Genomic DNA, 25,162 nt, shown 5'->3' with positions numbered 1-25,162 from the left:
CTGTACAGAGAAAGTGAGCTCTGGAGAGGCCTAGGAGGTAGTGCTTATGCTTTCAGAGGCTGGTGGTGGTTTCGGGGAGCTGATCACGCATACACAGACAAGACTACTTCACGCTAAGGGCAGCAAAAAGTGCCTCACAATCCTGGGTACCCTCGTAAAGGGTCACAGTATTCCATTTCCACAAGAAGCTTGTCATCAAGACACTACTGCAGCCACCCCAATAATCAAGCTTGAAACAGGAATCAAAGGTTCTACTAGAGAGCAAGGGAACCTCCACTATGCCCTTGAAAGCCATGAGAGATCAGCTTATACATGTTCACTTTACTTTGATGACAGTAATGCTGCCTTGAATAACATCCACTTTTCATATTTAGAGCAACTTAAACACCCAATTAATCCTCAATGCCTACTCAAGGTAGGTGAGTATTACCTTTTACTTTACAGATGGAGAAACTGAGAAAGAGTGTTTAAGTGGCTTAGTCAAGGTCGGAGGGAGTCAGAACAGAATTAAGGATTTTCTAGCTTCCTGTGTTGTGCTCAGAACATGAGCCTCCCCAGCCCTCACCCCACAAGCACAGACACATTTTGTTAATCTTAAACCTTTTTAAAAATAAATTCCCAGAGAAAGTTTTGTGCAAACTTGTCAGTGCTTCTAGCTGCCTTCTACAAAAAAAAGGGCAGTTATACCCCCAAATCATCAGGTTAGATTAAATCAAAACAGGTTACATAACTAAGCAATAAGGATACAAGTATTCGGTCTATACTAGCCACTGCAGAGTGAAGAGAGCTGTGAGAAGTACAAAGGAATTTAGTTGCAAGAAAGCAGTAGAACACAAGAGAACAGTGTCCCTTATCCAGTAACCCTAAGGTCAACACAGCATGGTGTAGGGACAAGAGAGGCAGATTATTAAGGTTCTGGCTATGAGCTGTTGACAACTTCTGACTCCACAGGTCAGAAAAGAGACAACATGATGATGAACTCATGGTGTTAGTTTACCAGAGTTGTATTTCAGATTGTATGGAAGGGCACAATACACAGAAGCTGTCAAAGAAGAAAGACTAGGTATAGGGAGAGATGAAAAAGGAAGTGCTCTTGTACCCTCCGGAGGTGATGAAGCGTGGTCTTTGCAGCTCAATACTCTGCACCAGCAGCCGGGGTTCAAAAGTGCGAATCTCCACATACCTTGGTAACACCGCAATGATGTATGGAGGCTGATGTTCTGTTTGGGAGATGGAACAAGCATGAATCAGATGGATTTCTCCAATATACCCTGGAAAGGGCCACAACTCACTACATAACTTCTTTCCAGAAATTTTCAGTACATTACGCCCTTCTCACCCATCCCCCAAATCCATCAATGAGCTTAATGCTAAAAATTAACAGCAATTCATTACTATCTCTCCTCCCCCCCCCGTTTTCCTTGCCACTTCTCTCTCACCACATGCAAATTCTGCAGTACTCAACTGCTCACAAAAGCCAAAAATCAGGTTTTAAATTACAAAAACAAGTGGCACATATGTAGTGTCTTATCTGTAGATCTCAAATCACTTTACAAAGGTGGGGTTATCCCCACCGTACTGAAAAAGAAACTGAGGGCACAGAAGTTGAGAGCAAGGAAGTAGAGACAAAAATATAACCCATGCCGCTCTGCTCTAATCAATAGGTTATGCTAACTAGCACTCAGATGACTGTAATAAAACCAGTGCGACACAATCAAAGCCTCATACATTAAGCTAGTAAACTTAAATCTGCTCCACTCATAAGGAACAGAAAGCTGACAAATCCTGGCTTGGTTACAGCAAGGAAAAAACTTCTAGTTCTCACCCATAGCTATGGGAATGTCTGTCCAATTCAAGGCACCTTTCTGAGTACAAATCCCTTCTTCGTTAAGTACTACCGTTAGATCATCTTGACCAACTGCAACTTTTCCATCTGCTAAGGGAGCCACCAATGGTTCAAGCTGCTTCCCTGTGGGGAACAGTTCTTTGATGGACCCTTTTCCATCCACCTGTGAGAGGAAGGGGGGAGGGGAAAGGTCATTCAGCTTTCACTGTGGAGTTGTCATCTCAAAACTATAGAAGACTACTTGATGAAAAGACTGACTTAATAGCTTTTTTTTTTTTTTGGAAAGTGATACAGGAGTCTCAAAATATCCACTAACACATGAAGGTAGCTTTGAAGGCTATTTGTAGGTCATCTTCTGTATGTATCAAAATATTACTTGTTAGCATTGCAATTTAAAAATAAATTTGTGTTTTTTCCTCTTAATTTGAGGAAGCCTGTTCCTATTGCTAATAGACTACCGTAACTGGATGATCTTGTTATTTAGCCACCAAGGCATACAGTCTGTATAGCAAGATAATACTGATGTCAGTAAAAGTGTGCAGTAGTCCATGGATTTTCCTTGGACACCCTTCTCATTCATATATGGGCCTTATTTAAGTGACAGCACCATAGGTATGGATTCCATTTTCCTAAAATATCAGCATAAAATGATAAAGATGGAAAATTATAGTAATGGTAATAGTTATGACTTTATTGTTAATGTTTCCGTCAAATTAACCAATGAATAGAAGGCACTATTTCATTTCATCCCTGCTGTGGAATCTGAAATAATTAACAGTGGATGAATTTAGATATTTAAAGGGATGTTGTCAAATTGAAGCTGTTTAATTTCAGCGAAAGGACTAAAATAATTTTGGTGAAGTTACTCTGCCCCTTGAATAACCTCGCTTAAAAAAACCCTACTGAATAGGTTATCTTTAAAATATTTTCCCCTCTTATGTTGAGGTGTAAATACACCAAACAAAAGGGAAACTATGAAACTGAGTTAAAGTGCTGCCCAGATGAAAAAATGTTTTCTTAATTTAATTCAGTTAAACTAATCTTAGGCATTACTTGCAACAGCAAGATAGTTTTTTTCTTTCAGAAAGACAGGTAATTTAAAGGAACATGCATGCTTTTGTGGAAGGAGGTGTCAGTTGAAAGACAGCATGTCAAAAATGGTACATTTTTATGATAAACAGTGTGTCTCTCACTCTGAATCCTCCCTCCCCGGGAGCAGTCTATGTACTCTCCCTAAAATTATTAACATCCCCTTACATCCTCAGTTCAAAGTCCTGTTCTTACCCTTATCAGATAATAGTCTCTCTTGAAACCTACACAGATAGAATTTTCACACCATGCCATAGACTTGGGCACATCCGGCACACTGAAGTCCCCCTGAAGGATGAAAGGAAAATAAGTCATATTGGCTGCCTTAGGAGCTAACTATGCCTTCCCCGGGCTCCTGTTAAACAAACTTTCCAGACCACAGGTTCATATTTAATTGCGGAGGAGGCAGTACAATAACACTGAGCACATAACCCTTTCTTCACTCTTACACAGTAGGAAAGGTTTCTTTTAAGATTGCAGTTCTGTAGCTAGTAGAGTCCTCAAACATTAGATATTACTGCAAAATAGTGATATGCTCATTGAATAATTCTCACTAGCATCATGTTTGCTGCAGGAAAGGGCAGGCTATATCTGTTTAAGAAGTGGAGTCTACTTTAGAATCACTCCCAACCCTTCCTGGCCAGGGAACGACAGGATTTAGCTAGAATGTCCCAACTCCAGTTTTCTGCACAGCGGCAGGGCATTCTGCAACTAGACAGTGTGACCTTTCTGAACAGTTATTTAATTGGGTCTCAAAGTGGACCAGAGCTAGAATGCAGAGGACAATTAGGATTGTATACAAATTGTATCTTTCTATCACTACACATCATCTTCAAGAAAGAAGTCAGTCTATTGGCTCCTGATGATTTTCATCCATATCTAGCTCCCAATCCATTATTTCAATGGTATCAACACTTTGCTTTCAATTGCTGCTTCTTTGTTAAACCATGCAGCACCAGCATTATCAAGAGCACTGATTCTGAATTATACTGCTGATTAAACTGGGGTATTAAAAACAATTTGATACTCTGGCAAGGGCTCTCATACAGTCTAGTGGTTCCCACACCACTATCTCACCTGTAGCTCATAGAACTCCCTGTCCTTCCAGAAATACAGCTGTAGCTTCTTCCGCACTGCCACGCACATCCTCAGCACCTCCTCCCCTGTATCAGAGTGCTGTGAAAACAGACAGCCTCACATGCATTAGGATTAGAAGGTAAATAAGGAAGATAATATAGGGCCATAAATAATCCTAAACCTATAGCACAACTGGCCAATGGAAGAGCTAAGTTGCAGCTGAGTAAACTTTCATGCTCCCATCGGGTCACCATGGACTATTTTCTCACTGGGCCAAACCCCAAGTGGATGTCAATCAAGGTGCTGAACTTGAGTTCAGATGTGCATGTGGCCAGAAGAAAGATTCTTTGAGATGCATTCTGAAATAATTAATGCAAGATAAATCCAGGCCACAATAGGTCTTTTATCAAGAACTCTACTGTTAATGAAAGCTACTAGGATAACAGCTCTGGAGACTGAATTGGGTAGCAGCAGTATAAGCTTACCCACATTTTCCACTGTACCTCAACCTTATTTTGGTGAGACTGCCTCTATACAGAAAAAGATAGGCCAAAGACTGAATGAACAGGCATAGACTGACCTTTCTGCAGAGACCAAACTTTGTGATGGTGGTTTATGCAATGAGGACACCTGTTCCATTTCCCCAAGGACAAGATGCACCAAACTCTTTCATGTAGTCAACCAGACAGCCTTCAAGATGGTAATGGCTCAGTCACTACTACCCTGAGCTAGATCTGAAGAGGTGAAAGCCACCAATTGCCATTGCCCACTATTCAGCCATCTAGTCCTACTATTTTTCCTGTAGCTCCAACAATGTGCTAGGTGCTGTACAAACAAAGAAAGGCACTGTCTTTCCCCAAGACCCTTCAGTCAACAAGAGAGAAGTTGTTTGTACCTTTTTCTCCTACTCTAAGTGGTCAATGGTGTTTTGCTGTCCCCAGTTACCCTTCCACCTCATCATTAGTTAATTAATTGCTTGACAGCATCATGGTAGGAATATGAATATGGAGAGGGCAGTGCTTTACATATCAGCTCCAAGAGGGGTTCCACATGGAGTTGAGCAGGGTGGGAGAAAAAGATAGAGGTGGAAAATAATATTACTGGTGAAGTGGAAAGGACTGTGGCAATATGAAAGACAAGGACAGATAAGCATTAGAAATTGGCATTAGTCAGGATCTTGAATGTAAAGAAGAAACTAGACACTTATGTGGTGAAGGAGTGGGAAACAAGGGATTCAAAGAAAGGGAGACATGTTCATATTAATGAACTATGATCTATGTTTTGTATACTAGTTAATTAGAACAGTTTGACAAGAAGCACCACTGAAAGTACACGTTAAGTCAGACACCCACACACAAAAAGTAAACCAAGACACTAACACTTGGATTTGCATGTTTCATAAGATTTAGCATTAGCTGTATGTTAACACTAGAAGCCCAAGACTAAATAATTATAAGAAAATGTTTATCACTGGGCAAAAGTTTCAGCTTGCCTAATTACAAAGACCAAGCTTCCTGTGAAGAGTAAATCAAAGCACTAGAGGTACACCATCAACTTAAGTCTCCTCTAGCTATGAGCAAGGCTTGGGGACCAAAGTACAGGTAAACTGATGAACTGATTTACGTGTAAATAAGAGACCATTTTTATAAGACCGTAGGACCCGGATGAAGGACCACCTTATCCTTATGGAACATTATATAGATTGAATCAGCCATTAGTGTCTCCAAGACACTGTAAGTTAATGTAACTGTTACCAGAAACAAATCTTCAGAAAAAGATTGTGAAGTGAAAATTCAAAGAATTACTCAAATGGTGATTCCATTACCTTTGTAAGCCCCATTTTAAGTCCCAAGATGCGGATGGCTTCCAAATGAAAAAAGCACTCGAAGAACCCTTTAAAAATCTCATCACTTAGGATGAAAATTCAGTTAAGTCTTGAATCGATGGGTGAAAGGCCAAAATTACAACCAAGTATACTCTTTACAAAGTGGAGGGAGGGACCAAGACCAACATTTTTAAAACTTGTATACCTGGAGTGAAGTTCTTAAGTCCATTGTTAAATATGTAAATAAGCAGCCTGATTTTCAGAAGTGCTGAACCACAACATCTCCTAATTTCTCATATAATACAATTATTTTCATTTTAAATTTAACATACCAAACCCTCTGAGAAATTTGAAAGTTAGTCCTTGTTATGAGCTTTTGTCAGAACGCTTGCAACATTAACCTGCCTCCACTTACCTGTAAGTCACAGGTGAACAGAGATGCCCCTTTTGCCTTAGAGACTGTGGTGATTTGTTGAAATGTCAACAGGTCGTGGACATAAATGTTATTTTCTGTTTTAGACAAAATTCCTAATTATTATTTAATAATTTAACACATGCAACTCATTTTTAATTTACACAAACTATCACAAAACACTTTATAAATGTAAGTATGTTTACAAAGCAGATCCAAACTAGTGAGAGAAATTAAGAGTTTCAGGATAGGAAGGGGATGGGTTCCCCCCCATTTGAAAACAATCAGTGAGATAAAAAGGTTTCTGGGTTGCAGAAGACTCTCACACCAACCGTGGCAAGACTGCATGAAGGAACCAAGAATGGGTGCTAACAAGCAAACAAAGTGAAAGTAGGACAGAAGAGAAAGCAGGCCACAGCAAGTTCATGATGGAAGCTCTTATTTAAAAAAAAACCACCATTTTGAACTGGCTCCTGAAATTTGTGGGTGGTGAATAGAGTTGAAAGTTGGAGCTGGTGTGGTCAAGTTTTTGTACGCACGAGAACGCAGGCAGCAGCATTCTACACATGCTGGAGTCGGGATTGCTGGGACTTGGAGGTCAAAAAGGAGGGAGTTGTACCATAAGTAAAAAGAAACAAGGAAGATCATAATTCAAGAATAAGTTCACCCAACATACAGTACTCAAAATACTCAAAATTCTTGCACAAGTTATTTGAATATTAGTGGTCTGTTCCCCAGATGTCTTTACTGGCTTAAGAATAGCCCAGCTGCTTCTTAACCTATAATGCATAACACTTCCCTGCAAATTAGAGGCCTGAATTCTAGACCCAATGACTTTTCAACAACTAGACCCTCATGCAGGTGTGAAGGACCTCCCCAAATCAAGAAGGTGGCAAACTGTTTTAAGAATAAGCCTTAGAGTAGGTGAGAGTGTGAATTATTCACTTTCCTTGGTACAACAAACAGATGTCTGTACTGCGGGGGAGGGGGGTAGAGAAGAGCGGGGTTCATGCTCAGCCAAGTAATTGCACCAAAAAAAGAACGAATTGAATACTACTAAAACATATTCTTCACTTACCTAACAAACTGACCAGAATTTTAAACTGGGAAACAACATGAATCTGAAAAGAGAATTGTATTAAAGCAACATCTCTACAAGCCAAAACACTCTTCCCTGCCCCCTGCCCTCCGCCCCTCCAACTTGGACAGAGATTTAATTAGTCTATGCAAATAGTTTTATTTACCCACATAAGGCAATGAAGATGGGGCTACTGTTACTTTCTGTGCAACATTCCTACAGCTACTGTACAATCCCACACCTATACTCATGAAATGTCTGATAAAGCTAGCTTATATTGTTTACAGGTCTGTCGCATCTTAGGCGCATTTAACATGTGCGATTTCAGCTGTACGCGGTCGGCAAAAACAAACCCCCCAAAAAGAGAAAAATAATTTAAATACTGTTTCTGTAGTGCGGGCGATTCCGCCCGCCATTACACTCAACGTAATTTTGACTATACGCGATTTTCGCTTTAGGCGGTGACTGGGAATGTAACCCCAGCGTAAGATGAGACAGACCTGTATATCCTTTCCTAGTGAGAAAGCTTAACAACGTAGATCCCTTTAACAAGATTTAACCATGTTCTGGTGCCTTACCAATAAAAGGATGTAAATGATTCCTTAAAAACTATTGTTCTTCTCCAATGAAAATGCAAGGTGCTCTACTGCAGTGATACATTCAATGTGCTCACATCTACTGAAATTAAAATGGTAATAAAACTGACAGCAAGTCAGTACACAGCTATTCTAGATTCCAGCCTCTAATAGCCAAAACAATATTTGCACTTTAATAGCATGTTTCATCTAAGGAGATCAAGTGCTTTACTTCATTAATTCTCTCACCAGGTCAGACAGCAATGTATTATCTCCATCGTACAAATATATATGATTTGCTGGAGGTCACAGTGATTCAGTGAGTCAGGAAAAGAACCCAGGAGTCCTAACTCCAAGTCATCTGCTGTAACCACCAAACCAAGTTCCTTCCTACTGTAGGAAGAGACTGTGGACAAACGCACAGTTAGGCTACTCTGTGCCACTCCCAACAAAGTTTACTGTTAAAAAAAGCCTTCTGGAGATTCCAGATTAAAGTATTTCACATTGCACCCTCTTAGTGAAAACACTAGCAATTTTCCCTAGTGTCAACAACTGCCATTTCCTACCTGCTGAATCTTTTTTGAGAAGTTCTTGTTGGATTTCTCTAGTGTCACTTCAAATCTGTTGCAACCTACCAAGCAGAGATTAACGAGTGACATAAAATCACAGTTGCCTTCAGATTTATTACTGCATAAACTTTTACTCTAAATCCCACAAAATTATAGCAGATTTCAAATTAAGCAGCTAATGCCAGAAGCTTGCATGTCTTGTAAGAAGTGTGTGCTTCCTTTTTCTTAAACCAGTTTGGGGAATCTGAGGTTGTCATTGATATCTAGCTGGGGAGTCCAAAAACGTGGTTTAACTTCATGAAGTCAGCAAATCTGAAGGTCCCATCATTAGCTAAATCCTTGCCTTGTAATCTCAGATCCTAATATAATTTAATTAAATATTTAAAAACCCCAAGCTATGAAGACAGCACTAAAGCACCTTTTTTCCCAGCCAAATACCAGCAACTCAGATCTCCAGGAAGCACATCACTGCAAGATGGACAAAGAATAAAATACTTCACTACAAGGGTTTAAAAGTTTTATGGATACAAACTTACAGCCACTTTCTGATGACGTAACCTCTCCTGGTATTGATGCAAAAAGGGGGAGAAATTTACCAAGTGAGACAAAAGACACTAGCAACTCAAGTCAGCATGATCTATTGAAACAGACTGCCTATGGAGGCTGGGAAAAATGAGCTGGAATTAGGGTTTAGTAATCCAAGTGGCTACAATAGAAATAGCTTCCTTCTGAGAGCAGGTGTAATTTGGGACAGATGTGCCACATCTTTTTACTTTGCAATCCAATGAGCTATTAAATTAGGTACACTTAATAGTATAGCTTTCTGCACATTATAACTGGTAAATAGCTGAGATATAGATCTGTTTAACATGAGTAATTTTATATCTGATTCTAAATACAATAGGCGCTCTTTGTGGCATCACCAGAATGGACTAAGGCCACTTGTGACTGCTTCCTCAAAAGACAGAGAAGGGAATACTTTTTGGTCTAGATTAGAATGTTAAGATTCTGAACCAGGTTTAATTTTATTATGTATATTGATCAAGATGGTGGGCCTCGCGTTTTAATTAAGTTGCCCTTTAACTACATTGCCAATCTGATCTATTCACTAGGTTCTGTTAGAGTTTATGCATGGTGGGTATTTTATTCATGCACATTACACTAATTTACTGTAAATACAAATGTGGAAACCGTTATAGTTCAGAGATTAGTATCAGCTTTGGTGGAATCGTGAGAGAAAGGGTAATTTTAAAGCAGATGGTAAACTCTATAAGACAGTAAACAGAAAAGAAGGAAAGGAAAGTAAGATCTGTACATACTGCAGTGGCCCCGTATAAACATTTTCATAAACTATAGGTGACAGTCTGCTGTTTAGTATACTAAATGTACCAGGATACCAGTATTAGAGTCACTGAAGAGTTGAGAATGATACATTGGCATAATATTGCGCAAAAGCTTGGCTTTGTTTGTACAAGCTCACCTATATCCTTCCTGATCCTGTAAAGAAGAAGGTGTCCTTGTTTGGTGCCAACGAGCAGCCATTCCTCTATAAGATAAGAGAATTTTTATCAGTACCAATAAGAATACGACTCTCAGCTAAAATTAATCTGAAAATTCTTCATCTTCTTAAACTGAAGCCCATTGTTGAATGGTCCAAAACATACTAAGGCAAATTTCAGCTGGGGAACATGCATGGCTCTTCCATTGTTTCCCTAGAGCAGGGATAGGCAAACTTTTTGGCCCAAGGGTCACATCTGCGCATGGAAATTGTATGGTGGGCCATGAATGCTCATGAAATTGGGGGTGGGGTGCAGGAGGGAGGGTGGGCTCTGGCTGGGGGTGCGGGCTCTGTGGTGCAGAAGGGTGGGATTGATGGATTTGGACGGTGAGAGGGGGTAAGGAGTACAGGCTCTGGGCAGCGCTTACCTCAAGCAACTCCCAGAAGCAGCAGCATGTCCCTCCTCTAGCTCGTACGCGGAGGCACAGCCAGGCGGCTCTGCGCACTGTCCCATATGCAGGTGCCATCCCTGCAGCTTCCATTGGCCCTGTTTGCTAGCCATTGGGAGCTGCGGTGGCAGCGCTTGGGGCGGGGGCAGTGTGTGGAGCCCCCTGGCTGCCCGTACACGTAGGAGCCGGAGGATGAACATGTCGCTGCTTCCGTAAGTCGCACAGAGCAATCCCCCGACCCCGCTCGCTGGCAGGAGCTCGAGGGCCAGATTAAAACATCTGAAGGGCCGGATGCAACCCCTGGGCTGTAGTTTGCCCACTCCTGTCCTAGAGGAAGTGCTTACATATGGAGTAACCTTTGTTTTGGGAAACAAAGGTTTCCAGGGATCAGGAAGTAAATATGAAACACAAGCCCGACACAGGAGCCTACTTGCTCATAATTAGGGCCCTCCCAAATTCACAGCCATGAAAAACGTGTCCTGGACCGTGAAATCTGGTCTTGTGTGTGGAGGTCCTGACCCAAAAGGCAGTTGCAAGGGGGGGGGGGGGGGTCGCAAGGTTATTTTAGAGGGGTCATGGTATTGCCAACCTTACTTCTGCACTGCCTTCAGAGCTGGGCGGCTGGAGACTGGCGGCTGTTGACTGAGGGCCCAGCTCTGCAGGCAACAGCGCAGAAGTAAGGGTGGCAATACCATAAAGGGCGCTGTCCTTACTTCTGTGCTGGTGCTTCAGGAGGCTCTGCCTTCTGAGCTGGGATTCCAGCTAGCAGCTGATGCTCTTCAGCTGCCCAACCCTGAAGGCGACACTGCTGCCAGCAGCAGTGCAGAAGTAAGGGTAGCAGTACCGCCACACTCCCTACAATAACCTTGCAATTCCCCCCCCTCCCCTCCGGACTCCTTTTCGGGTCACGACCCCTACAATTACACCACCATGAAATTTTAGATTTAAATAGAGGCAATCATGAAATTTAAGTTTTTACATCCTATGATTATGAAATTGACCAAAATGGACTGTCAATTTGGTAGGGCACTACTCATAATGAAGTACACTAAAAGGGAGAGAGCTCCACATTCTTCATAAATATACATAAACAGAAGATAAACTACTTTTCAAGCATTGGCTGCTGCATATAGATGACTGGTCTACACAGTGAAAAATTGGAGGGAGCAAGACAAATTTAGATACTACCATTTGTGAGTTCTGACTTTGAACACAGTAGTTAAACATTTAGAAGTCACAGTGGTCCACATGAATTATTCAGTTATGTCTGAAGTGATTACATAAGTTACAAAGAAATAGTATTTGAGTTGCGGTGACACGTAAAAGTCATTTTGGATTTACAAAGTAGAACACTTGAAAAATCCACTGTTATTCCACACAAACACACACACACTTTGGTACATTGCATATTAGAAGGCTTTGAATCTAAGTATTGCTATGCACCTCATCCACAAAAATCTTGTTAATGAAATTTCAATTAATCTTTAGCTTCATAACAGGGAAATCTTTACTAAACATATGAAATTTACCTTTCCCTTTTTCACACCATATTTTCTCAAAGCTACTTGTGATTTAACAAGATCTTGCTTCCCCTGCGCCTCCTCTTCTCCTATTTAATCAAGAATTAAGTCATAAAACTGGAAGGACATCTCTATTCCATGAGACTATGTTGCTCAAAAAATCCACAGGATTATGACTTCAATGAAACAAATACATTTGTTTTGCAATGAAGTTTCTCGATTTCAATGTTTTTCCACTGTATTAGTGCCTCTGTATGGAATATATTCAATTTAGCTACAGAATTTAAGTCTCAGTGTTTTATTTTTAAGGCTTAATCAAAAACAAACCAAGTTTCTGACAAAGTTACTCTTTTACATGAAAGAGTTTGTTCCATAATATAACATTTATTTGAAACTGCTCCAATGGTTTAGTATTAGAAAGAGTCCCAGAGAAAACTGATTAGAGCACAGACGAGGCAATCAAAGGTGCATGATAAATAAAACCTATTCACCTAGGTATCTAACAAAATTTGCTATGAACTGTCTACTTGCTAAACTTTATTTGTTAATATCACAGCTTTGCTATAGTAACAAGCAATTACAGGAAGAAACTAGCTAAGCCATATTTATAAATATTGGACCATTTTATACTACTGTAAGTATTCACTGCACCATCTACAGTAATAATAGTAACTTGAATTGTCACTTAGGCCTGATCTATACTTAAAATTTGAGCCGACATAGGTTCGCATAGCCCTGAGCAACATAGCTAATTCCCAGGGTAGATGCTGCTAGTTCAATGGAAAAATGTTTCCATCAACCTAGCTAACCTCACTGGGGGGGGGGGGGGGGGGCGGCGCGCGGGAAGGATAACCTATACCGATGGAAAATCACCTTCTGCCAGCAAAGACTGCATCTACACTATGACTTTTCATCAGCACAGCTACGGTGCTGTAGCTATGCCCGTAGATAGTCCCATAGTATATACACAGTCTTAGGTAACAGTTCTAACCCACCAGGTCAGATTGTTTTGTATTTAAGACACAAAGTATGGGTTTATTCACAAATAAAACACACCAGGTAGGGCAAGGCAAAGTGACACTTGTTGTGCTACACAACATCACATTTTCTACCATTCAGACTCACACTTAAACAATGGAGAAAGAAAACATGGAGGAGGATGCACAAGACCAGAACAAAAAATTCCATCCCACAAGAAACAAACCTCTTCAAGTATCAGAGACACTGATACAAACTGAGCGCAACCAGATCAGTCAGTTCACCCAAATGTTTAAAAATCAGACTCATAACCAGACCAAAGTGTGTCACTTCTACTACCCTTCCAAAAAAAATAGTTTTGATGGGTGAAGGCTACAAATCCCACTTCAGCCCAATTCCAGTCCCCACTCTCTCTGTTCCCTGTAACGGGGGCTCAATCCCCGCTGGCCGTAGCCCTGGGCCACGCTCAAGGTGGGTCACACAAGTGGTTTATGGAGACCCCAAAATTCACCACAAAGTCTGGAGCGTGTTTTTAGAAAGAGCTTCGAGCCCTTCTTGTGGGGAACCCCACGGACAGGAACAGCCGCGGCGAGCCGGGAGGGTGACGGCAGCGCAGTGTCATGGGGGTGTTTGGAGACGCTGGTCTCCGGGGCAGCAGGCTCAGCCACGGCGGTCAGGGCGCGGGGTCACAAGCGGGCCGCGGCTCGGAGCTGGTCCCAAGGGCAGGTGGAGTGACCAGCCCTCACCCACCCCGCCGCGGGGTCCCCGGGGGAGGGGCGAAGACCCGGGGGCCGCCCCGCCGCTCACCCCAGGCCGCCAGACAGTCTATCTGCAGCGGCAGCTTCTCCAGGATCGGCACCGGCTCGAAGGCGTCGTGCATGGCGGCAGCTCTCCGCGCTCGCTCCGGGCCGGTAGCTCCGCCTCAGCCGCACCCCCGGGCCGGCCAGGCTGGAGAGCGCTGCGCCTCCCCCCCGCGGGGCCCCCGCGGCCCCAAGTACAGGCCCAGCTGATCCCAACCCTTCCCAGCAGCCCCCACGCCCGGCCCGTTCCGCTTCCCTACTGGAGCCCCGCCCACACGCTCCGCCTCCTCCACAGGGTAAGCTCCGCCCCCGGCTCCTTTCCCGCCATAGGCACCACCCCCTCCCCGAGCCAGCGGCCTCGCCCCGTGGGTGCCGCCCGCTCACGGCTCCTCCCCCCACCCGCAAGGCCTGTGCCCCTTAGAGGCACCTCCCCCGGACTCCGCTCCAGGGCCCTTCCCTCCCCCCCGCACGGGGAGAATCACCCCATATGCCTGCCCCCCCCTGCATGGCACTGCCCCTCGCGATCCCCCCGCCCAGGCACTGCACAGGCACGTGGGGCCCGCCCGCTCGCTCCCCGCGGAGTAGCTCAGCCCCTCTCGCCCCGATCTGTAGCTCAGAGCTAGTCTGTGCGCTGTGACTGTCACTTCTCAGCGGCATGACCACCAAGCAAACCCGCCGTTCACCAAGAGTGACGTGCAACCTGCTGTCTGCAGCTGGAGCCAAGCGGCCAGGAACCCAGGCCCTGAGAGCCGTGAACGTCCCGTCCCTCTTAATAGGTATTGGGGGGGGGGGGGGTAGAAATATCGAAGGCTGCTGCCTCCTTAAATAGGTACAATGCTCGCTACTTCACTGCTGCTCAGCTTGGCAGAATCATTCAGCCACCAGCCTTGCAGCCGTTGGCTAGGCAGCAGTAAATACTGGAGCATACAGGAAGGCATCCAGTTAAAACACAAGAGCTGGCACAGGGAGTTCAAGCTGATGTTTACTTCTGACCGTTTCCCCAGTTTTTAAGGTACCAAGAGCCTTCCGGGGGGGGATGGGCGGGCGAAGGAGTGCATCCCACCCTGTAACAGGAGTTATTAGTCACCTGAGTAAGCATGACCCATCTCACACTAAGACCAAACTAAAATTTAAAAAAGGGCAGTTCCTTTCCAGCACTCCTAGACGTGCACATTCATGACCTCAGCATCATCTGCTTTCTTAGAGCTAAAACACCAAGGGGCAGTCTGTGTCTATGCACCAAAAGCACAATTTATCAACTTGCTAAGATCAGTTGGCCATCGAGCCTAGGATCTTTTCTCCTTTCCCTGAGACTTCATAGTAGAAAATTAATAAAGCTTAAGAGTATCAGGTTTAATAAAATGAAGCTTACATTCTGATAATGTAATCATGTCATGCCTTTGTAACCATTTGTCACCCTACTTTTTACTGCCTCTCGCAGTTAAAGTGAGAATAGTAGTGATGTTAGTGTACTGAAACAAACATATTACTCCCTTTGACTTCTGTACTATCAGTAAGGATGTATGTATCTTTATGTATCTACAGTAGTTATGATACAAGTGTACCCTTTACTTCAGATGGTGGAAGCCAAACTCAGTCACTATCACTCTCTTCAACAATTGTATGTGAGCCTTATTCATTCTCTTTCCCCTCAAGAGTGGGATGGTTCTTCCCTTCACCATTTGACCCTAGTCTCTCCCTCATCTAATTCTACCAAGCTTCTACCACCTTCATCAGATCCTGACTTATACCTTCTTCCTCATGGTCACTCATTTTATGTGCTACTTTTGTCATCCACAGTGGTACCCAAACTTTCCCTATCATATCACCCACCCCATTACTGAACAGTTGGCTCAGCAGAGGAGCTTGGGCTGAAGGTGGAGCTGGGGGCTGAACTGGGGATAGGGGAGGAGCTGGGACAAGAGGCTGAGCTGGCCTGTCGTCAGAATTGATCTGGGGGCAGAATGGCACTGCTGCTGCTGCTGGGGGCGCTCTCCCCACTACCCTACCCCCACAAAAGGGGGAATGCCCTACAGTTTGGGAACTGCTGCTCTAACTGATCTATTGTTCCTCCCCATTCACTTAAATGTTATTCTGTCCAATTTCCGATAAGAAAGCCCCCATTTTAAGGGCAGAAAAACCCTTTTTTGAAAAAAGAGTAAGATAATATACTTGTGAACAAAGACTATTCAAATATTCTTTACTGACCTATTTAATAAATGTACTGTGCTTAAATATTATTTCCAGTTTACAAACAGGTTTAAAAAAAAACCCAGAGCTTAAAAAGTTGCCCAACATCACAGAGGAAATCAGTGGCAAAGCTTTTAAAAAACCCATAGCAGTCCTGATTTCTACACCTTGTTCTAGCCCCTGGACCACTCTGCTCTCAGACAGCATTGGAAGAAAATGAATCCTGTATCTTCTCTCACACCCACTGTTGCCTTTTAAGTCTTCAAATTAAGCCATCTCTACCTTGTGCTTTAAATCTAACCTGTATTTTTTTAAAGAGTGAATATACAGTTGGATTTTAATCACCACTGCTTTTGTGCAATCAGAAAATGTAACTAAAGTTAATTAATCATTTTACAGGATTTTAGCTTCTTCTTTTGTGAAGTCATAGTTTATATTGCACCACTTTACTCCTGGGGGAATTCTGCACCACTGTGTATGTGCACAATTTATGTCCCCCGCAGATTTCTTTGCTTCCCCGCAGAAAAATGCCTTTCTGACCAGAAAGCAAAGGGATGCCACAAGTGCAGTCATCTGATCCTCCCCAGCGGTATGTTTTGGGGGCCCAGGGCAGCCGGCAGAGAAGTAAATCACTATGGGGCAGGAGGCAGGACTGGGAAAGACCCAGCTGGTGGCTCCTACCCTGCACTGGGTTCAGCTGCTAGTCCCGGCTGGGCTGGGGAGGATGGGACTTCCTCCTCCCCTCCAGGTCAGACCCATTCCCAGATTTCACCCCAGCTGCAGGAAGCTCTGCAAACTCCCCTTTCCTCTTCCTCACCCCCTTCCTGTACCCGTAGCTCCTCAGCTGCAGAAGGAGGGATCCCTGTACAGGGAGCTGCTCCCCCATCCACCCAACCCCTGTGCATACAGACCCCCTCATACCCAGACCCTCCCACCAAGCCTCACCCCCACCACACTCAGAACCCCCCCCCCCCAAATGAGCTCCACGCCCCCTGCAGCTGGACCACCCTGATGAGCCACTGCACCCAGCTCCTCCCCCCCACTCCCCACCCAGCTGCATCTGGATTCCCCACTGAACCCCCTACATCCATACCCCCTTGCCAAGCTCTATCCCCACAACACCCAGTGCCCTCCCCCCCTGAGCCCCAACCACCTTCACCTGAACACCTCTGCAGAATCCCATTACCGTTTCACCCAGAACTCCCCCAAGCCCCTGTGCATCCAGATCCCCCCCACACCCGTATCCCCCAATGAGCCACCCAGACTGCTCCACACAGAACCCTCCACACCTGGATCCCCTCCACACTCGGATCCTGCCTTGCTGAGCCTGCCTGCCCACAGCTGGTGCATCTGGCAGAGAGGGATATCCCAGCGCTTGTGCTGTGTCAGGGTTAGGGGCAGCCTCACCACTGGGTCTGTGTCCCAGGGGGAGCTGCACAGGGATCTCCCACCTGTGCTCCCCAATGTCATACTGGAGCCTCCACCTTTTAACAAGTAAACTTTGCAGAATTTTAAAATACTGTGTGCAGAATTTTTATTTTTTTGGTGCAGAATTCCCTCAGGAGTAACCACTTGCACTGTGAAGTGCCCTACTGCTCATAAGACTACTCTCAAAAATAAGTTATCCAGAGTGATGGTACAGCTGAGCCCATAGCATTAAGCTATTTCATGAGAGGAAATGGATTCTCACCCCTGAAAGATATAGGAAACCCATGTCAAAACAAAAAAAAGGGAAAGTAGCTGAGAGCAAGAAATTGTGTAGAATACATACTGAAACAGTGTGCATTTTGTTGATTAGGTGTAGTATCCATCCAATAGGATGGAGAGACAGATTCAATATTGAATCAATCTACCACTTGAGAAGAGTCAAGTAACAGCATAGATCAAGAGCCCAGCATAGCTGTTGGCTGATAGTATACGATCTCTGCTATATTTATTCTACTCTTAAACCTCTTGCACACCTAGCTAGTTTTACCAATTTTGAAAGTTGTTTGAAATACCTCTTAGCTTAGATTCAAAACTCAAATATATGTCCTGGACAACCATCTCAAGAGCTTTTCAACCAGCAAGTGACATCACCATTATTGCTGAGCTTCATTTATAACAGGGAATCGGACAACCATTAGAAAGGAATCAGAGAAGAGGTAAAGAAGATAGCAGGCACCTGAGGGTTAAAAGGGAAATAGTAAACTAGAGCTTGGTTTAAAGAAGCCAAGTTCCTTGCAACTCTTCTGAAGAACGAAGAATACTTTCTGTCCATTTCCCATCACAAAGCAGAACTGCTCAGCAAAAGAAATCAAACTGAGTTAGGTCCCTCCAGTGCCCTGGCCTAGGTTTTGTTCAAAACACACACACACACACACACACACACACACACCCCATGTTGCAGTTCCAGGGCACATGATGATTTTTTGTTCCATTCACCTTTAATATCAAACGAGTTAAAGAAAATATGAAGACTAGCACAAAAGAGCCAGTTAGCAGCAGCATAGGAGCCAGCAAACAGAGGAATTTGAGTGTAGAGCTGTTAGAGAAAGGAGGGAGGCAAGCCCCTGTTTCTTAAGGGCAGAGATTAAGTTCTTGAGAGTCTGTTTGCTTGCTAGTTTGCTGTCTGGCCTTTGATCGTAACAGAGCCCTGATTAGCAGGCCTATAAAGGCAGCCAAGCAGCCAGCCAGCAGCAGGAGATAGCAAACACAGCAGAAAATGGAGTCTGGGAGAGGGAGTGTGGTGTTCTGAGCTTGCAGGGTTTGAATGGAGTTTAGGCGGGAACACTATGACAGACACAAAGGCAGCAGTGGTAGTGATCCAAGGAATGGAAGAAACAGTGAAGATGACTGGATGTGGACGCTGCGGGATGTACATTATCCTGGAGTGGGTACCCAAAGAGCCCAAAAACTTCATTTGTATGAAGTGCCGCCTGATAGAGCTGATGGAAGAGAAGATCCAAGGTTTGGAGATGCAGGTATAAACCATGGTTGAGTTTCAAAGGGTATTCAAGCAGATGATGGATGGAAGGCGAGAGAAGGCAGAAGGGAAAACTCAAGACTCACAGATGGAAGCTGGACTAAAGAATTGTGAGGGTAGACTGCTGGATGAGGAAAGTGGCCAATGAAAGCATGTGACTATGGTGTTACAAAACATGCAAACATGGTTTTCTCTCTAAGATAATCCATTTTCTAGACAAAGGAAATGCAGTAGATCGAATCTACCTGGATTTCAGTAAGGCATTTGATACAGTTCCACATGGGAAATTATAAATTAAATTGGAGAAGACCAGGATTAATATGAGAACTAAAAAGGTGGATAATTAACTGGTTAAAGGGGAGACTACAATGGGTCTCTACAAAGGAGAACGGTCAGGTTGGAGGGAGGTTACACTTGTGGAGTTCTTGAGAGATCCATCTCGGGACCAGTTTTATTTAACATTTTCATTCATGACCTTGGCATAAAAAGTGGGAGTGATCTAATAAAATTTGCGGATGGCAAAGTTGGAAGGAGGACTGGAATATCATACAAGAAGATCTGGACAACCTTGAAAACGGAAGAAAAAGAAATAGGATGAAATTTAATAGTGCAAAGTGCAAGGTCATGCACTTAGGGACTAACAACAAGAATGTCTGCTGTAAGCGGAGGACTTATCAGTTGGAGGTGAAAAAGGAGAAAAAGACCTGGTTATAAGAATTGATCACAGGATGACTATGAGCTACTAATGTGAAGCGGCCATGAAAAAGGCTAATGCAAACCTAGGATGCATCAGGTAAGGCATATCCAATAGGGACAGGGAAGTGTTACTGCCATTATACAAGGCACTGGTGAGACTTCATCAGGAATACTGTGTGCAATTCTTGTCTCCCTTGTTTAAGATGAATTCAGACCAGAACAGGTACAGAGAAGAGCTACCAGAATGATCAGAGGAAGGGAAAACCTAGCTTATGAGAAGAGACTGAAAGAGCTTGGCTTATTTAGCCTAACCAAAGGCTGAGGGGAGATATGATTTCTCTCTATAAATACAATCAGAGGGATAAATACCAGGGAGGGAGAAGAGTTATTTAAGTTAAGTACCAATGTTGACAAAAGAACAAGTGGATATAAGCTGGTCATCAACAAGTTTAGGCTTGAAATTAGATGATGGTTTCTAACCCTCAGAGGAGTGAAGTTCTGGAACAGCCTTCAAGGGGAGCAGTGTGGGCAAAAAAACTGAATTAGCTTCAAAGACTGAGCTTGGTAAGTTTATGGAGGGGATGGTATGATGGGACTGCCAACAATGGCATGTGGCCCATCTGCGACTATACTAGCAAATATCCAGGGATGGGAACACTAGATGGAGAGGGCTCTGAGGTACTACAGAGAATTCTTTCCCAGGTGTCTGGCAGGTGGATCTTGCTGACATGCTCAGTGTCCAACTGATTGCCGTATTTGGGGTCAGGAAGGAATTTTCCTCTTGGTCAGATTGGCAAAGACCCTGTAGGTTTTTGCCTTCCTCTGCAGCATAAGGCATGGTTTACTTGCTGATTTAAACTAGAGTAAATGGCTGATACCTTGTAACTTGAAGTCTTTAAATCATTATTTGAGGACTTCAGTAACTCAGACAGGTTATGGGTCTATTACAGGAGAGGATGGGCGAGGTTCTGTGGCCTGCAACGTGCAGGAGGTCAGACTAAGGCCAGAAGGGATCATTGTGCTCATCTAAAGTCTATGAGTTTGAGATTTTAGTGCAGTTCTCCTCCACAAGGACAGCTCTATCAAGGGCACTTTGAGCATTACATATTATCTCATCAATTTCTGAATCAAATGTGCTCAATTTACAAGTAAAAACCTGTTTAACTGCAAACTCCACATGGGATGTAAAAGTCAAGCTGTTGTTGCCTCCTGTCATTATCAGTAGTAAAGACTCTACAGGCCAAGTATAGCCTCACTCGCACCCGTGCAACTTACACGTGCAAACCCGTGGCCTACAATGGGCATGCACATTTAAATTATTGCAAGTGAAACTTCCAGGCTAGAAAGTATGAAAGATGATTAAAAAACCAAAAGCAGAGACTTTTTTTCCCTGCTTTTAAAAAGTGAGAAGAACATTCTGTACAGAATAGACATCTGCAACTCAGACATTGATCAAATGAACAAAGAGCACCTGTTGGCCACAGGGATGGACTGGACAGGAAAACCGATCACTAAACCACTTACGTAACAGGTGACTTTTTAAACTCCCCCCGCCCCTTCTCCTTAATAGACCTCAGGAGCGGAAATATCCTAGCAGAACATATTAGCATCAAAACCTGCAAAGCTTTTGCCTGCAGGGGAAAGTAGAACTTGCTCCTTCTGGGAGGTGGTGCCAACTTCTCATGGATGAGTATGGACCTCTTGGCAGACAGGTCACTTGCACAGAGTAGAGTTCTACTGAAATATCTAGTTAATATTTGCTTAACTTCATAGTCAGACAAACATTAGCAAAGTGTTGCAGGAAGTTTTTATTAGGCCACGCAACACTTTGAAGGTATGGGTAAGTCATTTTTCAGGCATCCACCACATTGCCAGCAATGAGATGTGCCACAACAAATGCTAAAGTTATGCAACTGTTGCTCCTAGGTCAATGACATTTAAAATAGAAAATCTTTCCTACACAGTGTTAATAAAATTGCACTTGGTTTTGTTAAAAACATCAATATTGTAACTTTTTCAAATATTTCCTTTTTGGTATCTTAATTGATTTCCTTCAATTACTGGGGCTTCTTACTCAAAAACCTCCTCTCCTTCTAAGCCAGCTGTGCAGTCTCCATCTATTAGCCATTATTTCCAATTAAATGGGAAGCTTGTTTCTAAAATAACTCTTCACCAATTTCTTCTACCCTCCACCAAAAGCAGGTAGTTGACCTGTGGAAGTTAATTGTAACATTGAATTCATAGTCCCTCAGTCAGATGTTAGGACTTTTAGTTTGACAGATTCTTCAGATATTTAAAGTTACAGAAGGTGCTGGAACACACATTTAAATCACTTAAAAATCCAAACTTGCAGCAACACCATAAATTCAAACATTTTCCAAAGGTTTATCAATGTCCTTGCGAACCTCTTCCACAGTGAACTGTGTAAGATGCTCTCACTCAAATACAGTGTCCAGTTCCAAAGATGAAGATCAAGAGAGATCAGCAGGATGCACCTGATCCACTGGGCAGCCTACGGGAAACAGAACTTTCAAGAAGCTTCTTCTTCACTCCATTTTGGATCTTTCAAAGTGTGTAATCATTCTTTCCTGAAAGATTCAAAGAAAGGTCATTGAAGTTTGTAATTTTTGTCTCTGTGTTTACATCACTCAGAACTAAGAGCCCACTCTTCACATGTTTATAGATACACACATGCATTGCAGAACAGTGATTATACACGGAATAAGAGATATATAAAGAGTGCTCAAATTTTGACAAGATAAAAATTTGTCCAGTCAGAAATCTAACTGCACATATGGGGCAAAGTTACCTTTCTGAATATACACTGCTACTCGATCTCTGTTTCGATCAGATCATTACAACGTTAACTCTGAATGTGTGAAGATACCTGTCATGTACACATTACAGAACTTTGTATGCTGGTTAGAGAGAAGCACACTCAAATACTGACATAATGTGTTTCTCCCTAATTAGCAGGAGGTTTGCGTTTTGTCACTCCCAAATAGGTGAAAAGGGCACTCTTAATCAAACCTTAAAGTTTGGAACTCATCTAATACTACAAAAAGCGGAAAGAAAAATATGTGCTAAAGACAAGGAAAAAACTATTCACCAAATAATTTGTGGAGTAATCCATCATCTCTCTCATTAAGTCCTCTTAAGCAAGAACAATTTTTGCCTAGTGGTTCCAGATATAGTAGAGAGCACACATTTGTCAAGAATTTAATCAACTCATTAACATTCATAGCATTATTTAGGTGACTGATTTTATTGTAATTCAACATGAGGCATAGATTTCACATATTAACCCTTTATTTCCCCAAAAGCAACATGCAAATGAAGGTATTAACCAAAACTCAACTTCTAGAACAGTGGTGCACAAACTTTTCCAGTTGCCCCCACCCCACTTACCATTAATGCAGGGGTTCCCAAACTTGTTTTGCGGCTTGTTCAGGGTAAGCCTCTGGTGGGCTGCCATGTTTGCCTGAGCGTCCGCAGGTACGGCCGCTCGCAGCTCCCAGTGGCCACGGTTCACCGTTCCCGGCCAATGGGAGCTACGGGAAGTAGTGGCCTGGCCCGCGCTGCTTCCTGCAACTCCCATTGGCTGGGAACGGCGAACCGCGGCCAGGGGTGCCGCTTCCCACAGTTCCCATTGGCTGGGAATGGCAAACTGCAGCCACTGGGAAGCTGCAAGCGGCCGTACCTGCGGATGCTCAGGTAAACAAAGCGTCTCGCGGCCCACCAGAGGCTTACCCTAACAAGCCTTACCTGAACAAGCTGCGAACCAAGTTTGGGAACCCCTGCATTAATGGAATCGGTCTGTGCCTGCCCTCCATTACAGCACCGCCAAGGCTTTCCCAGCACCGGAGCTTGGACTGAAGGTAGAGCTGAGGGCGGAACTGTGGATGGGGGAGGAGCTGGGGCTAGAGGCAGAGCTTGGCTGGGGGCAAAGAGGGAATCACAGCAGAGCGGAGCTGGAAGTGTGGCACTCCCTCCCGGGCCCCCCCACGGGGGCTGGCCCAGGTCTGGAGGCAGAGTAGGACTGGGGCTGAATGAGTTTGGGAGAGAAGTGAAGCTGGAGGCAGAGTGGGGCTGGAAGCATGGTGCTCCCTCCCCACCAGGGCTGGCCGAGGTCCCACCGCACACACACCCCAAATGCTCCCCCGCCCCTCAATTTGGGGACCACTGTTCTAGAAATAGCTGCTAATTTATGTAATGGCATCTGCAAAGCCAGAAACTGAGCTGTTTTGCTACAACACACGTTACTGGAATTCACACACAAACGTGGCAGGAGACGGGGAAATGCAGCTTTACTTTGAACAAACATGCATGGCACTACTGCATGAAGGGAGCGCCTAGTATTTTAAATCATTTGCATTTAAAACAATTGTTTCATGATAAATTGCAATCTGCTGCACAGGTTCTACCATTCTTGAAAGTCTTTGGCTGAACACTGGTTTATACTGTTCATATTTAGGGCAAAATTACTGTATTTCATTCAATTATAACATCAGTACTTCTCCTCTCCCCTTTCCTGCTGCATTTATAGGAACATAGAGCTCAGTTCTAACAGGCCAAGTCAACCTCTTTAATGAAAGACTCATGACACCCTTGGCATGTCATAAGACTTCAATTTGTGCTGAAGGCTTGTTTACTGACCTCATCTGAATCCAGAAGGGCTGGGAGAGCACTGCAGTAAAACAAACAAAGATTGTTACACAGACCCAGGGCACTAAATGACTGAAAATATCAATGTCAGTTTTAACACTGCCAGCTTTTTGACAGGGAGTAGGTTATGATGGAGAAGAGGACCAACCTTTCGCTAAAATTAGAGAACTGGAGGAAGACAGAGAAAGATATTAACAGAGTGAGATGGGACCTAAATAGTATCATCAAATACTAAAATCAGTTTCTAAGTTCTGCTTTCATTGTTCAGCTCTCAAATTCCCATTATCACTTGAAATCAGCCAGAAGGTATCAACTATCAAAAACTCTCAAGTAAAATGCAAGTGTCTTTTATAGCCTCTTATTTACTTTATGTGGTGGAGAGGAGTATCTTGCCTTTACTAGCTTTCAGTACCCTCTAATTAGAGTGTTTTAAAAAAGAAAATCCTTACTCATTCTATAAAGACAAACTCCAGGCAAATTATGATAAATTTTCCTCTTTTCCTCAGTGTAGTATTCTGAAACTTAGTATCCTATCATGTATAAACTGAATTGTATTTTTGTAAACAAAGAAGTGTATTTAAATCCAGGATCTGAGCCTTCCACTGGAATGCCAGTATCAGAATTGTAAGCTAGTATCCCCATCATGGTTTACATATGATTTAACAAATATAAATTTTAGGCATAGAACACCAAAGTTTTTAAATTGCAAAAATCACTATATTAAGACAGAAGTGATACCGGTTGTGTACAGTGGGCTTCCATAATGCCAATGTCAAGTGTCACTAAACAGAAGGCTCCGACATTGTCTTAATTACAAAACTTAATAAAAGTTATCCACAATTTATATTATATTAGGAAAAATACTCAAGTGTACATCCAGAGCATACTACTGAGGGAAACTAATCTGGTTTTAACTTCACCCAAAAAAAA

At 43.4% G+C, this 25,162-nt stretch overlaps 2 protein-coding genes across 24 annotated transcripts in view; both read right to left on the bottom strand.

Moving 5' to 3' along the window:
* The window catches only part of VPS39 (VPS39 subunit of HOPS complex), a 42,602-nt gene extending 28,575 nt beyond the window's left edge, over positions 1–14,027 (bottom strand). Inside the window, exons 1-11 of one of the 11 annotated variants that reach the window (XM_065593045.1) lie at positions 13,724–13,977; positions 9,952–10,017; positions 9,008–9,034; positions 8,469–8,533; positions 7,328–7,370; positions 6,789–6,839; positions 6,253–6,347; positions 4,013–4,111; positions 3,131–3,223; positions 1,826–2,009; positions 1,100–1,220 (exon numbers count right to left, since the gene is read on the bottom strand). In XM_065593045.1, the coding sequence (XP_065449117.1) occupies positions 1,100–1,220; positions 1,826–2,009; positions 3,131–3,223; positions 4,013–4,111; positions 6,253–6,347; positions 6,789–6,839; positions 7,328–7,370; positions 8,469–8,533; positions 9,008–9,034; positions 9,952–10,017; positions 13,724–13,796 (917 nt within the window). In that variant the 5' untranslated portion in view covers positions 13,797–13,977. Of the gene's footprint in view, positions 1–1,099; positions 1,221–1,825; positions 2,010–3,130; positions 3,224–4,012; positions 4,112–6,252; positions 6,348–6,788; positions 6,840–7,327; positions 7,371–8,468; positions 8,534–9,007; positions 9,035–9,951; positions 10,018–11,947; positions 12,028–13,723 lie in introns of all 11 variants that reach the window. The other 10 variants (XM_065593048.1, XM_008169892.4, XM_065593046.1 and 7 more) reach the window with 10 other exon arrangements.
* A 7,792-nt stretch (positions 14,028–21,819) lies between these two features.
* The window catches only part of TMEM87A (transmembrane protein 87A), a 29,773-nt gene continuing 26,430 nt past the window's right edge, over positions 21,820–25,162 (bottom strand). For 8 of the 13 annotated variants that reach the window (XM_008169896.4, XM_065593036.1, XM_008169897.4 and 5 more), the window contains exons 19-20: positions 24,224–24,254; positions 21,820–22,155 (exon numbers count right to left, since the gene is read on the bottom strand). In XM_008169896.4, the coding sequence (XP_008168118.1) occupies positions 22,114–22,155; positions 24,224–24,254 (73 nt within the window). In that variant the 3' untranslated portion in view covers positions 21,820–22,113. The remainder of the gene's footprint in view (positions 22,156–24,223; positions 24,255–25,162) is intronic. The other 5 variants (XM_065593037.1, XM_065593038.1, XM_042849412.2 and 2 more) reach the window with 1 other exon arrangement.

Source organism: Chrysemys picta, chromosome 4, assembly GCF_011386835.1.
Source record: "Chrysemys picta bellii isolate R12L10 chromosome 4, ASM1138683v2, whole genome shotgun sequence".
Taxonomy (NCBI): Eukaryota; Metazoa; Chordata; order Testudines; family Emydidae; genus Chrysemys; species Chrysemys picta.
This window is presented reverse-complemented; position numbering and strand designations above follow the sequence as displayed.